General features: G+C 37.8%; 1 protein-coding gene across 2 annotated transcripts; it reads left to right on the forward strand.

Annotated features, from left to right (window-relative positions):
- Window positions 1–3809: 3809 nt before the first annotated feature.
- On the forward strand, window positions 3810–15386 carry LOC146478153 (uncharacterized). 2 transcript variants are annotated; one of them, XM_085112840.1, is made up of 7 exons: window positions 3810–4560; window positions 5930–6211; window positions 7194–7279; window positions 8880–8963; window positions 9540–10118; window positions 11090–11158; window positions 11623–15386. In XM_085112840.1, the coding sequence occupies exons 1-7, from the start codon at window positions 4164–4166 to the stop codon at window positions 11764–11766; spliced, it is 1641 nt and encodes a 546-aa protein (XP_084968966.1). In that variant the 5' UTR covers window positions 3810–4163; the 3' UTR covers window positions 11767–15386. The 2 variants fall into 2 exon arrangements, with proteins under 2 accessions (XP_084968966.1, XP_084968967.1); XM_085112841.1 differs by having other exon boundaries at window positions 4346–4588.
- Window positions 15387–15586: the final 200 nt, after the last annotated feature.

The following is a 15586-nucleotide window of genomic DNA, read 5'->3' on the forward strand; positions in this document are numbered from 1 at the left end:
ATGGTATAATAGCTCATATACCATGGCCGCTAAGCCAATCAAATCCCTGGAATTGCATTATACAATGATCCATTTTTTAATAAACTCTTTTAACCGAATAGCCCAATTTCGATATATTAAATTTCCGCCTGAACAGGGGCCCATGTCATGGGCTTCTGGCCTGGCAATAACAATAAATTATAGAGTTTATATGGGTTTATCCCCCGGAACCTCTGGAAACTCGCAGTGACCTTTATTGTTTCAGGCTGAATTTTAATTCTGATCGAAATTGGGCTTTTAGGAAACGATCTCTTATGTCGCCGTGGTGATATTATGAAATTTTGAGATATATTTGTTCAGAGGACGCTTGAATTAACAACTTGCCACGGCGTCTATATTTGAATTTCAGACCAACAAAGGTGGGAAAGGAAGGAGGGGCTTGCCCCCTTGTTTTAAGGGTCCGTTTACACGTGCGATTTTTGTCGCACATTTTAGTTTTGCAGTTTCAAATCCCCATTGAAACCGCCGGCCGCAACATCATCAGTAAGGACTTCGAACATACAACGATATTGACCTGGCATCGCAGCTGGTTTACACGTACCATTAGAAGTCGTAGCCTTGCTAGTCCAGTCCTTGCTAGCTAGTCCTTGCTAAGTACGTAACCCTCCAGTCTACACACTTGGTACTTTCTACCCCTTAGTCTACACACTAGGAGGTTGGTTGTACCACGTGTGTAGACTAGGGGGTTGAGTGTAGCAAGAGTGCGACTGCCAGGCCAAACAAAAAATGTATCTTTGTTTTCAGGGCCCAGTTGCTCGAAGCTTAGTTAGCGCCGTAACCCGGGTTAAATACCATAACAACCTATAGGTTTTAATTAACAATTATTCCACGAGCGCGCGTTGGATATGAGATGATAGATAGCCAACGAGGCGCGTAGCGCCGAGTTGGCTATAATCATCTCATATCCAACAAGCGGAAGTGGAATAATTGTTTTATTAAAAACAACCGAGAAATATTGCTAGATCTTACTGATTTCGCAGTGCAAGAACGACCAGAAGGCAATTTAATGGTCGCCATTTCTCGGCCATGGTATAATTGTTCATATACCATGGCCGCTAAGCCAATCAAATCCCTCGAATTGCATTATACAATGATGCAGTTTTTAATAATACCTCTTAACCAATGGTTAGCGCCGGCTAACCATGCTTCGAGCAACTCAGCCCAGATCATTTTAAAGGCAGATTTGTGTAACCTAATACAGTTTGATGTGTTCGGATGCGGGCTGAAAATTAAAGTTGCAGAACTAAATCTGAATTTCTGAGGAGAATAAGGGCTTCTGGACATGCAGATATCCACCGGTAAGTGCCCGAAAAACGAGCGTCTATATATAACCTCATTGCTGAATACCATTCACAAACGAACCAATTAGTCATTCGGAAGGTGCAGATCTGTACGTTAATGAGCTTTTGATTGTGACTCAGTCGATGATTGTGGTCCGTACTGTAGGCAACCCATTTAGCAGGGTCTCAGATTCTGTGGTACGTTTACTATAAATCAGTTCATCATGCAGTGGTGTTCAGCAATGTGATTGTTGATGTCACCACTGATTTCTATAGCCTCTCGTTTGTGTTCTTTCGTCAGGCGTATGTTTAAATTTCTGCCAGTCTCGCTAATACTAGCTATAGTGGCCTGGCAGTTGATAGACTGCTTGCAACCGTTTCTCTCTCGAATTTTTTTGTGGCATTCAAAAATATAACGGGGCTAGAAATATACAATCAACCTCCGATAACTCAACTGAATCTTCAACGGACTGAATTGAAAAAGGGTTCGAGTTATCGGCCGGTTGAGAACAAATGACCGGAAATAAGGATAAGGTGATAGTGCTTACTTTGTATTTCTATACATACAGTACACATTTAATCAAATTTAATTATAGCTGAAGTCAAGTGAAAATGGAACAAAATCGATTATCCTTGAAAGTTTTCTAACGCTGGATTTGAAACAAACATGGAGTTCGAGTTATCGAGGGTAAAATTATATAGAAAATGACCTGAAGGGAATGAAAAATTGCTTCGGGTTAGCGCGAGGTTCGAGTTACTGAGGGACGGTAACGATTAGTGTAAATGTATGACGGAAATCCAGGAGAAATCGATTTTGGTTCGAGTTAGCGCAAGGTTCGAGTTAGCAAGGGTTCGAGATATCGGGAGCCAACTGTAAGACGTACTGATTCTTTCTCGTCCAAACCCTTACCTTTTGTGATCGCGCTCGGCTGGTTTAAAACTCGTCTAGCCCTAAAAGAAAAGGGGGACTGCAAGCGGTGCAGTGTAGGCAGTCATAGCATTTGATCTTCCCGGCCGGCGTAGCCAATCGATAAAAAACGGTGTCGATCAAGTGATTTTTACCGATTGATCACTTGCTCTCGCACTGAACTCAAACATGGCCCCAAAGTCCGCGGGGTGGCCCGAGTTGCGATTATGTTCCAATTTATGTCAACAAAAAATTCCGCAACAATCGATTTGTAGTCCTCATTTTCCACATTTTTTGCAGTATGCTTTTACAGTATACCACTTGTCATTACTTTCAAATGCACGTTGTTCACACAGGTCCCAATAAAGAGCCTTAACCAACCAGTCATGTCTCTGCTTGTGTTCTTTCCTCTGTGCAAGTTTCGGCCACTCACTTAGCAACTGACCCACTGTCTCATCTTTCTTTAATCAATTTTTGTCAACTTAAACCTTCAGCAAAACTTCGAAAAAAGTGTCTGTTCAAAGAATAAACATTCTTATATAGCAGATCAAGACACACAAGTGTGCCCCTTTAATTTTGTTATAAATGTCAAGGGCGTTGAGTTCACACTTGAGTCAAAAACATGCCTGTGAACAGTGGCGCATATGCGGGAAGAAAAAAATCGGCGAGCGGAGCGCGGTAGACTGAGCTCGATTTTTTCTCCTCCCTATACCCCACTTGGGAGCCTGTTCACAGGCTATTTACATGCAGTCCGCCCAAGGTGGGGAAGGTGGGTGACCAGGACGATTCGGGCAAGCTAGCACTGACAGGTGGCCTCAATTAAGTGTCCCAAACCCTACCTAAAAAGCAAACCTTTAATATTCACGGAGTACACAATATTCAAACCAGGTTAAACTGGTTTTTACAATTTTAAACTGAAAGATGTATTTTTCAGTCAGCGGACACAGGCATACTCGGAAAAAGAAAGTCCGAGTTCTCCCCTGCTAAAAAGGCTAATTTTTATTGCCCAATATTTCGATTAGACAAAACTAACCTTCTTCAGGGGCTGCATTTGGTTTTATGTTTTTTATTCAATATTGCTGATCCTGGCTTCACTTCACAAACCAAATGCAGGGCTGATCGGACAGCTAAAAAGAGTAAGTTTTAGCTGTCCGATCAGCCTTGCATTTGGTTTTACGTTTTATTCAACATTGCTGATCGGCCTGATCTTCACAAAGATCCGGCTTCCCTTTTTTTACTGTTTGTACAAGTGGTCCTTGCATTATTCAAGAGTTACCTTATTCCAGTGGTCCTTGCATGAGACGGTTCTCCCAACATGCAGGAGCAAGATATAACGAGATTGGATGCCTTACCATTAGTAATCGGAAGGTCAGAGGTTTAACTTCTGTCAATCCTGCAGCTTGGGTGCCAGAGGCTTTTTTTCCCCAAGCCCTCGCGGGAAAAAATCGACGAAGCCCCTTTACACGGGAACACGGGATCTTTGCCCGGGCCAGTTCCCTAGAACCAGTTTCATTGGTCGCTATTTTAAAGCGTGACTTCATTCATTCAGTTCAGTCAAAACTTTCACAGCAGAATTTCAGCTGTGGTGGTCTGGAAGATGTAGGAGTGTTTGCGTTCCGAGATCAAAACAGTGTCTCTAAAAGCCGTAGGCGGACTGGCTGTTTAGACTGTTTAGGTTTTGGCCAAACTCAACTGGCATTTCCGTGTTACTGTTTTGCTGTGCAAGATCGGGATATTCCGGCAAACTGACAATCGATTATTGATATCAGCTTAAGCGAGGTTGCTAATCAAAGTTGAGCGTGTCAAAACATCGATTCAGCTTAAATTAATGTGTAAATATCACGGCCGGGCTCAGATTTAAGTGAATTAATAGAAAAGGGAGGGAGGAAATTAACAAAGGACTTCAAATCAACTTATTTCCGCAGCGCTGGAAAAAAATGTCTGCCCACGAAGCGGGCTTCGAATCCGATGATCAAGCTCTTGACGAGGTTTTCGAACAGTTTGGTCCTGTAGACGTGGACGCATTTATTGATTCCCAGTTTAACTTCGCATTGGGAGGCGAGGAAGACCGATTTGGTTCAAGTCAACAAGACGGTAACAAGAGTGAGGCTGGATGCGCTCCGACTGACGCCATGTTGGATTCATTTGGAAGCGATACCCACATAAGCTTGGAGGGTGCAATTCCATTATCGCCCGAGGAAGAACTGCCAAGCAACCGGCTTATTTGTTCTTTCTGTCGTGAAAATATGGAAAAGAATGACATGGAGAGCTTTTGTGGAATCAGTGAATTATCAACGACAACAGGTGATTATGAAGCACAACGGAAGCCGAAAGGTATGTGATGGCGGTATTGAATTGAAAGGTACATAACGTATTTGTTATTTTGGTTATTGTTTTTGTCGGTGATCAACAGCATATCATGTCTTCATGTATTTAACGAAAGATAATACACTCAAGCTAAAAGTGATACAATTTAACGCTACAGTATTTGTGTTCGCGACTGTCTGATCCTTGTTTATATACACCCATATACGCAAATCGAAGCTTACAAATTGTTTGCAGTCAGTTTCATTTGCAATATTGTGTACATGTAAACTTGTGTTTGGGATCTCTGTATGTCATAATATGATTAACTGTTGTTCGTTTTACTTTTAATCTCTATATGTCATTTAATCTTATATTCTTCGGAGCATTTGTGGGTTGAATATTTATGAGGCTGGTGGCAAATTTGCACAAGATTCGAGAGTTATTTGTATTTCAAGCTTATTGCAGGTCGATTTCATTTTGACCCTACAACGTAAATAACTCTTGGCAAATGAGTTGAAAAAACCTGGAACATGTTTGATACATATCATTATTTGCAGATTATAAATCTTTTGAAAGAATGTATATAAGCTTAATCTTTTACACCTTGACATCTTGATGTGTGACATCGAAATAGTTGGCATAGTAACACAGTGACGAAGTTTTGTTAATTTTAGTCAAATCTGCATCAAGGCTTTCATAACAACGATTTCATTTAAGTACATGTAATAAACCTTTTAGGAAGAAAGATGTCAAATGGATGTCTATGATTGCCATCACTCTGGACTGTACTGGTTTCAGTAATGTCCACTGGGAACAGTAAATCTCATCTTTATTCAAGCCACCCTTTGACAATTCTCATTGATTTCAGATTCACTCCATTTTGTGGCCAAAAGGAGTGTAAAATCTGGAAATTAATTAATAATTAATTTTAATTAATTTCGTAATGCTTTAGACTCTGGCTCATATATCACAGTACCATGCTTGTATCTATTTTGGGTTACTTGCAGATGGAGTTGGGAAAATATTAATTGAGGTCTTTGTTGTGAGAAGGGCCTATATTGGGTTTTTGTTTAAGGAATTGCAAAGATATTTCAACTTGCCCAGTTTCATGGATTTTTTGTGTTCAACACTAGACAGTGATTGTGTTGAAGTGTTTTATGTACCAAGGCTAGTTTACCACATATTTGCTGTTTATAATGACTGCTGGGTATTTGATGTGGTTCAACATTAGAAATTCAGCCCTTAAATTAAGCAAAAAGCAAAATGATATGGATCCATGCACACACAATATAAGCAGTGTGTGCTAACACTAGGCAAGTCTTTAAATACTGACATTAAGGATCAAACGTGTGAGCTTTCTTGCATGTAATTTTTTGAATGTGTCTTTTATTATTAGACACAACAACAGTTACTGATCCAAGAGATGCAATAATAACTGAACTGCAGCTCTCTGATATCAGCGATGATGTAGGCACATGCTGGCGTGAGCTGGGACCGAAGCTTGGGATTGCAGCATCAAAACTTCAAAACCTGGATGAAGAATACAAGTATAATCGAGACAAAGCTAATGCTCTCTTGCTCATGTGGAGACAGAAGGAGGGGAGGTCTGCGACAGTGGGACGTCTAGCAGATTTTCTGGTTTGCATAGGGAGGAAAAGCATTGCTGAAAGGCTTCTTGGTAAGTGCAGTAGAAATATTGATTATTGTTTTCCTAGATATATTCTATGAAGAGATTCGAAATCCAACTATGTTTTGAAGATTTAGCCTTCAAACTTGCACTATACGCTGTAGCCATTTTTTCACTTGGGTAGAGAGAGACATCTTGAAGTTAAGTTCCAACGTGGCACACCATGGCAATACTTAATCTTGAACTTCACTGTACTGACTATTATTATTATTATTATTATTATTATTATTATTAATATAAATAACTCTGCTATATGTATAGCTGATTCGTTCCAGGATATTTATTCATTGATTTCACAAACTCGTGACACCAGATTAATAGGTGGGAATTTAGAGACACTTCTGGAAATGAGAAAGAAAGTATTTACAATTTGCCCTCAAAATTCTTTTTTGAATTCTATCATTCTTTTGTTTTTTATTTCAACAATATTAATTTTTTATTTTAAGAAATTCTTTTATAATTGTATCACATTATTATTATTATCATTATTGTTATTATTATTATTATTGTTATTATTATTATTATTATTATTATTATTATTTTACTGACTTTTCGATCCTGTGATGTAATGTCGGAACACTCATCCAATAGAGACATACAGTGTACAGTGATGATGTCACAAAAAGTAAAATTGTGAAATCATGGGATTTGCTGAGGTATTCTCAGTGAAAGAGCATGATGAAAAATGTCTCCTTGACAAAAATCAGTGTCTTGTTTCAATCTGGTGATGAGGTATAAGCACTGTTATCATTGGAGCAAAGCAGTGCTAATATTTCTCCCCCAAATTGCAAATAAGACAATTATTTTTAGTTAAGGTGCATTTGTAATCATGCTCCTAATAAATCTCATAATTTCAAAAATTCAAATATTAATGTGACCTCAATGATGCTTTAGACATGCTTGTAGCTTATTATGGAGTGCTATATTGATAAACATGCATGGTGTTTTCTAATTTCTTCTCTTTTGTCATTAGGAGTTCCCTTGTTTACCACAGTTTCCCAGGGTGAAGTGATCAGTTTAACAGTTAAGGGTGCTTTGAATGCCGAGCTCAACAGCAAGGTTACTAGATGTTTGTACATGTATATTTTTGCAAAATTATATGCAAAGTTTTACTTTGAACATTTGTAAATAAGTGGGTCCCTTACAGAACTTTGGTTGAACTTGAAGGAAATAATGTCCAGAAAAACAAAGTGTCAGTCTCTTATGTAGAGTATACTACCTGAACATACAGTAATCGTGGGGCTTCCGATTGATTTGACGAAGCTGAACATGTGCTGCTGGAATCTTAACTGTAGTTTGAAAAAGAGTTGTTCCTGTCAAGAAGTGAGTTGATTTCTCTCTTCTCGTTGTTCTACAATTATTTTGTAGCAAAGTGAAGGTCTTATTTCACCATTTTTAACAAAAGAGGTCAAAAGCCCCATGAAACTTCCCCTTTAAGTCTACATATATTTACTAACAGAAATTTTCAATGCAGCCTTCTGTCATCTAAATTATAGACAGCTGTATCCTTACTTATCCTTGTTTATGTTAGTACAAAAATTAATTACCAGTCATCTGGACTATCTATCTTGACTATTCTAAATTAATTACAGCGAGTTCAGAATGCCACAGCAAGATAAGTTTTGGATGATGGAAAGTTTGAGCACATCCTTGCCAATTTCTGTGAGCTATTTTCCCATAATTAATGAGTCACAAATTTGGTTTAAGATCTTAATACTGACTTTTAAGACAATACATTGTCTATCACCTTTAAATACATTGGTGCATCTACATTACATTTACACCCAATGCAAGTCCTCACACAGCCTCAAGGCAGATAATAAGGGGCAACCTGCAATGTTTGCAATGTCTTACATGGTTGGTCAAGAGGGCAAAAGAACGAACAACAGAACAATGTTCCCAGGCCTAAAAAACAATGCAGCTGCAGGTTATAAGGATCCAGTGAAAACAGAGCTTTTGGCCTGTGCAGGTCTTCTGAACAATAGCATTAATTTGATTACCTCTGAATATGATAATGCACCATTCAATAGGGGTGTATAATGTAGATCTTTTTATTCACTGAGTTGCCTCTGAACTATAATTAGTGAAATTAGAACAGTCTCCGTCATCAAACCGCTCCTTTCCCCTCAGAAAATCCCCAAATCGAGTTCCCCCACCCCCTCTCACAACTACAACAAAATGCATCCCCACTTTCTCACAAATCAACCGGCTTTCTTTGGTTTATGTGGTTTGGTTTCTGGAGATTGGGTGAAGGATGGACAAAACTTGACAAAGGAAGTGCGACATGTATTCTCGAAACTGAAATTTGTGGGTTTTGTGACAAATTTATTTGGGCTATAAAACTTAGTTGATTGTAGAGGCATTGGTTGAGAGTCATTTTCAAGTCTAAGTACAAATAATTATTTGTTTTTACATTCATTTGTATCTCATTTTGTATCACTTGCTTTTTCTTAATTGTCTTTTGTTTGTATTCAGTGTTCATGGACTTAAAAATTTAATTTGTTATAACATTGTTTACTTTGACTTGAGAATGACCTTCAGCAAACGTTGACCAGAAACTCTTCAAACAATTTTAAGGAATATTTTATCACAGATTCTTGTAGTTAAATGTCTTAATAAGTTACTATTTCTTAATTGTACTTTTATGTTCTCTTTACAGCTGTTACTGTGTGAAGATATGCAAGGGAATCAATTCATGCTAAAACCATGTAACAGTAATGGAACAGGTTGGAATCCACAAGAGGTACTTTTTTTGATGTTTTGGTTGTTTTCAATTATCAGCTTAAGTAACAATGAAATTCAACAATGAGATGGTTTGCTGGAGAAACAAATTTTGTGCTTGACCAGCATGGTAGGATATAGCCCAGCATTGGAATTGCTAGCTAGTAACCTGAAGTGCTTGCAGTGTAAGTTGTACTAAGTTTGAAAACTTGCTATAAATGGTAACTTGATAATGAAATTCATCCCAATGAATAGGTATTTTAGCAGGGTTAAATGAAACTACACTTAGTGAACTTGTTTTGTTCTGTACTTCAGTCATTCGACCCTCTCGGCAGCTGGTAATTTTAATGCTTGTAGACAATGGTTTGCTGCCAGGTCCTCGCCAATTTTCCTCAAGACCTCTTTGGACTTACATTCAGTTCTTTCTGTGTACTACTCCTGTTATGTTGCCTCCTACTTAAGAACATTTTGAGAAAGCTGGTCAAAAAATATGTCACTTTTAAAAACAAATTCTCTCATCTAGTTACTGTAAGAAATACATGTATATGGAGGACAGAGAGGAGAGTTTATGTGTTTGTGTTGGAACTTTGGTTTGCAGATCCAAAAGAATAGTCTATTCCTGGAGACTGTAGCAGCAGCTGCCCAGGAAATGGGCAAAACATCAGAGCAAAGAAGACAGGAGAGCTTGAAGCGCATTTCCACTGAGGTTCAAGAACTGAGGCAGCAGCTAAAAAGAATCAAACTGGATTGCAATGACACAGAGCCTTGCCACATGATCAGTGAGCCCAAAGAGAATACAGAACAATCAAAGGAGGTGCTAAATGATGGAAACATACCACACGAAGATGCAGCGTGTTTGCTACATGCCTGTGGAGAACAGCGTTTACTTTGTCAAGGAATGTACAGTGCTCTTATCAAGCTTATTGGCGAGGTTGGCCAGCCAAGGGATGACAACTTCATGTGCATTAAACAACTTTGTGATTTTACAAAGGAATTGAAAGATCAAGAGAAAACATTTTTCTCTAAAATTAATCAACTGGATGGTCTGAAGCAACAGTTAGATGTACCACAAGTAGCTCAGCTGGAAGATTTAAGAAAATGGAGTAGGGCACAAAAAGAGCAAATTGAAGGTGTTGAAAAGCTGCTGTCAAGCTTGCTTCATCAGGGGAAAAGTCAGGTGAGTTCTAGAATGTAATTAACAGAGTACTGTTTTTACTAATGTACAATGTACATGTAACATGTATACAATTGCTGTAAAATAATGCACGGTTCATTTCCCTCTGTAACAATGCCCCACTGCACCATCCCTAGGTACACAAGATATGTCCAGAAATGCATGCTAATGAGATTCATGAACTGTATGATGGACATCACTAGATGTCCTGTAACCTTAATTCTCACTAAAAACACACATAATTCTGTCAAACATGAAGTCATATGGATAGATAGATGCTTTATTAGAACTAAATTGCAACCCGGGGGGTTGAATTATATAGTTTTATGAAAACGACAAAAAGGCCTGTTTTATATGAAGTATGCAAATTCAGGGATAGGTGCATTTCTGGACATAAGTGAGGTACACCCAAGACATTTTTTTGCAGGCTTTTTCTTTTCCACCCCACTGGTATATCATGCATGAGACCCCAATTGGAGAGCTTGCTTGCAGGCTACCGTAAATCCTTGAGTGAGTAGTGATCCCCACCCTCTACTCCCAGGACAAATTGCTACTGGAAAATTTTTCCCATCTCCAGACCACACAACTGGACTTTGTCTTGGTGGGTACCCAGAAGGTGGGGGCATTAATTAAACCATACATAATAATAGCCTGCAAACTCCAATATTATCCTCAAAACTCAATGAATGATTGCATTTTGCTGGTCATCATTAATACTATGAAAAACTGATTGGGAAATCAGAACAAATGTAAACTAAGAAAGCTTGTCTTATTTCTTATCTGAGACTTCAGCTTAAGTAAGGAATAGCCTTAAGAGTTTGAGTGTTATTGAAAGACACAATAAATTGAGGTTGGTCTCAACAATGAAACCTTAGAATGTTAGAGTTCTGTATTTACAAACAAGTCAAAAATTACAAACAAAATTTTTACAACAGTCATAAGCTAAGCAATATTTATTTATTGTTTTATTTTAGAAGCTTCTAAAGCGAAGATCAGAGCCAGTTTTAGGTGGGAAAGTGCCACATGCATTTGGAAGAAGGCCGGTAACTGTCAATTCTGTTTTGCTTTAATCTCTCTCCTTTTTTTGCTAGAAGAATAGTAGACATTGCAGTTTTGTAACTCGGTTTCGTTAAACATTATATGTATGGAAATGTTACAAAATTAATGTCCGCTTTACAAAAAAAAAATAGACTGAGGATGAGATCAGATGTCAGCTTATTTAAGTCACAAGGAACAGCCACTATAAGCCAATTGTACTAACTCTTGTGCACTCATCTGCTTTGTCTGCCAAGTGGATTTTAGAATGGACTTAACAAACTGATTTGATGGGGTATGGAGGATGAGGAGTGGGGGGGGGGGGGGGGGGGGCTTTTATTCAAGAGAGGGCCTAGCTGTCCACTGCAAAACAATGTCTTTTTTCTCAGGGTGACAATATCCTATGTAAACTTCATGCCATTTTTATGTCTTACTGACAACTGATTTGTGGTTTGTTGTTTTGTTTTTTCAGAGGAGCAAAACTGACTCTTCTAAGAACTCCAAGTCTCAGAGTCTTAGCGAGCTTTCAGATGATAATAGAAAAAACAAAATCTCAGGCCCACTGTGTGTACGGCGCATGTGCCTAATGGATACCGACAAGAAACTGAAGAAATGAGAGGTTTTGTGTGGTGCTATTAATTTATTTGAGCTATCTTGTATAGCCATGTGTTGTTGTATGAACAGGAGCTCTCAAACATGAAGCCAAGACTCAGTCATTGAACAATGGTGTTGATACATGCATTTCGTGGGACAAATTGGATTTGTCAGAGCCGGTGAAGGTGATTGAACTGTGTTACTTGATAACCTAATAATAATAATAATTAATTTTGGTTTTCAATCAAACTTTTTAATACCTCTAGGACTGTAGATAATGTGTTTTAGATAGTGTATATAGTCTTGTAGATGAGGTTTTCTTAACTTTTGTAACATTTTAACGCTGTAATGTTCTGGCTTGCCCAGGATGAAAGTGAAATGAAACTTAGCTGCTTTAGTTAGTGGCTAATCGAACCATTTGGTATAACTTGATCAGTAGAAATATACGTTTCAGTATTCATTTCGCCAAAGGAATGGAAACCTTATTACAAGTTTTTATTAAGTTTTGCCGATGTTTGTGAAAGCTGAAAGAACAAGACAAAACAGTTTTGAAGGTATAAGCAGTTCAACTGTTTTGTTTTGGATTCTGTCAAACTTTCACTTGTAAGTTTCTCCTGGCAAAAGTTTGTTTTAATACTTTGAAAGGAGATCAAATCGTGAATCAGACCAAGTTGATTTTGGCCTGCACGTTAAGTTGACAAGAAAATAGAGTTTTATTTTATTTGTATTTAGTTAATTGTTGGTTGAATATTTTTGTCATTTTTAAATATATTTTGTCACTTGCAGTGTTACATATGAGTTGAAAACCCTTCAAAAATTGTTGTGTTTTGATAAAGATAGGTAAACTATTGCTTAGTTTGTTTACATAATATGCAGTTAGTAGCACCATAAAGTAGGTGACCTGTGGTGCTTAACAGGCAAGTGATCTAAATAACTAGAATAATATGCATTTTAAGTTACAGTAAATTAATATAAATCAGGAGTTAAAGTATAGTTTAATTTCTAAAGGAGCTTTCTGTACCATGTTTCTGCAGTGCCATTTGTAGCTGAACAGTTGTAGCTTGTTTCGAGAGTTTTAGTGAATATGGACATACTGGAACTGGTATTTAATTAATCTTAGTCGTCAGGGTTTTCCTTTAAACCAGGTTTGACCTTGGTTGGGGGTGAGGAAGGTGTTTCGTTGCAGTTTTTGAGGAACCATACCTCACTTTTTCAACCTACCATTAGGTGGTCTTCTCCGCGGATACCAGTTGATGTGAAATTTACACTTAGTTATTGGTTTTGGATTAAAGTTTGGGCCAGGATCGCCCAATTGATATTTTGAAAAATAGATGTGGCAATCATTTTGATGAATAGAAAATCTTAATCGTGCATTTTGCGCGTTCCAGAGCTGAATTTGAAAACCTAATACTTAATTGAGCTGTGGTATAAGACAAAGATAAATATTAAAAAACTGAGTGAAAAAATGGAGAATTGAAGTATGGTCTCTCATGAAAACTGTATGATTTAAACCCTAAGTTAATTCTTTTTCAGGGTTGCCACAGTCAGGGAAAAGCCAGGGAAAACAGATTTTTTTTCAAGATCAGGGAAAAGTCAGATAATTCTGTATTAAGTCAGGGAAATACTAAATTCTACCTCTAAGTCAGTGGAAAGTCAGGGAATTTCTTTTTTCAGGCTAGCCACTTGGTTTGGGACAGGGTTTCCCAGTTGGCAAAGGTAATGTTGTTTCAAAAGGGAGCTATAAAGGAATTGATTTCTTTAGCTTCACCGCTGGCTTTCCGGGGAACAAAATTGTTTCTTTGGTCAGTGAAAACTGGTTTTTGATTAGTAAAAAGTCAGGGAATTGTTTTTATTTTGATAAGTGGCAACCCAGTTTTTATTCTGTGGACAAGAAAATTTGCTCCGCATTGGGTATTAATGGATGCCCGCGTATTGGTAGAGGAAATCCGACAATAATGGGGGAAGGGGGGTTGGGTGGGGGTACCTACTGTTAGACCAGCAATGGCTTCATCTAACTTTGTTTGCTTGACTGTCTCTTTGTGTTTCAAAGGCACGAGACGAGAACTTTGTTTGTTTGAAAAGTTTATTGGGGACGAGAACAAATTTTTGTCGAAAGAGGTTACTATTGAGGAAGATATCAAGAAATTTTGTCGGAAAGGATCATTGGATGTAAAATAATTTCGTTTTGTGTGGAAACGGTTATAATTTGGATTGATTCTGTTTGAAACGGTTACAAACGACGTGAACTAATTTAGTTTGGAATAGTTTGTCAGGGACGTGAACTTATGAAGTTTGAAGTGGTTATAAAGACGAAAGCTTACTCTGTTTGAAACGTTACAAGGGACGTGAACATGTTTTGTTTGAAGCAATTACAAGGGACGTGAACGTGTTTTGTTTGAAACAATTACAAGGGACGTGAACATGTTTTGTTTGAAACAATTACAACGGACGTGAACATGTTTTTTGTTTGAAACATTTACAACGGACGTGAACATGTTTTGTTTGAAACAGAGAGTGGTATTATGAAAAGGTCCCAAGAAAATTCGGAAATATTTTGATTCAGTGATTTCCCAGAATACGGAGACGAACAAATGTGTTTCAGACAGTTACGTGGAGTTTTGCCCGGACAATTTTTGTTTTAGTCTATTCTATTTTTGTTGGTCAAGGAGAACATAGCAAATACTGTGCTTGGAAATAATATTTTCTTAACTAGGCGAGATTTTGTTCCAGGCAGACGCATTGAAGATGACAATATTTTATTTCAAACTGTTATTAAATGTAGTCAGCATAGGCAATTCCTTTAATATTGACTCGAGGAGAGGAAAAAATGAATGTCTACAAAATGCACTGCAATTGTGGGTTACAGCTGGTCTTAACATCAAACCAAACCACTGCAGGCAGTGAATTGGAAATTGCAATAATCAGTGTATAGATTGACAACTTCGAAATCGTCGTCGTGGTAGTTTTTAAATTTGGCTGGTCCAAAAGTAATTTTCGTAAAATTTTTGCGGCCATGAATATCCAGCGTTTTCTAATGTACATCTGCACTTTCACATAACGATAAGGTCTAACGGGATGTATTTAATAACCCTTCGTAAATAGTTTGGTAAAGATGTTGAGGGAAACGAGGCAAATTTTCATGGAAATACGAGTTAGTGACTCCAAAAACGTCCCATTTTCGAGTTGATTTGAACCTCATTATGAAAGCGAGGCTAAGTGCAAAGCTTTTCATGTGAAAATTAGTTTTGTACATGAATGAAAACTAATTTTCAGCCTCAGTTTCATAATGAGGTTCAAAGCAACTCGGAAATGGCCTATAAGGACAAGCTGTCTTATTATTTAGCTTGTCTTTGTAGCATTCATAATCAACAAGTCTCAGGATAACATTGTACTCAATATCAATTACTTGTTTTTACTATTATCAGTGATATAGATGTTAAAGATAAATAGACATTTTAAAATCTTTTTGCGAGGTGAACCATTCATGTACGGTGTTGAAAAACTGTTTTAATTTATTTATTTTTTTTGGTTAAGCATCTGCTTATTAACTTGGCTTTAATATCAGATGATAGTTGACATTTTTCATTTGCATACTTTCTAGTTCAGTCACTCCATGTGAAATAAAGTGAATTTTTCAGTCGGCTTGTTGTGGACAGTTTTCTGGGAATCCGGTTGTTTCGCCCGAAAGTCGACTCACCCGACGCTTTCTGTCTGAAGTCGTCTCATCAGTTTGTAAATCACAGACCATCGCATGATGTACAGTAGTCTCTCTTTTGCTCAAAAATCCGTGGGGAAGAACGCAAAAAACGGAGAGAGCACGATATTCGAGTCGCGCGCGCGCT

Source organism: Pavona decussata, unplaced genomic scaffold (genome assembly GCF_977016875.1).
Source record: "Pavona decussata unplaced genomic scaffold, jaPavDecu1.1 SCAFFOLD_67, whole genome shotgun sequence".
NCBI classification, from domain to species: domain Eukaryota; kingdom Metazoa; phylum Cnidaria; class Anthozoa; order Scleractinia; family Agariciidae; genus Pavona; species Pavona decussata.

Bases quoted from the DNA above. Each gene is read 5' to 3' on its own strand.
- LOC146478153 (XM_085112840.1), top strand. From the start codon at position 4,164: ATGTCTGCCCACGAAGCGGGCTTCGAATCCGATGATCAAGCTCTTGAC. The intron at 6,212-7,193 runs GTAAGTGCAGTA...TTTTGTCATTAG, and splicing joins CATTGCTGAAAGGCTTCTTG to GAGTTCCCTTGTTTACCACA. The intron at 8,964-9,539 runs GTACTTTTTTTG...TTTGGTTTGCAG, and splicing joins CAGGTTGGAATCCACAAGAG to ATCCAAAAGAATAGTCTATT.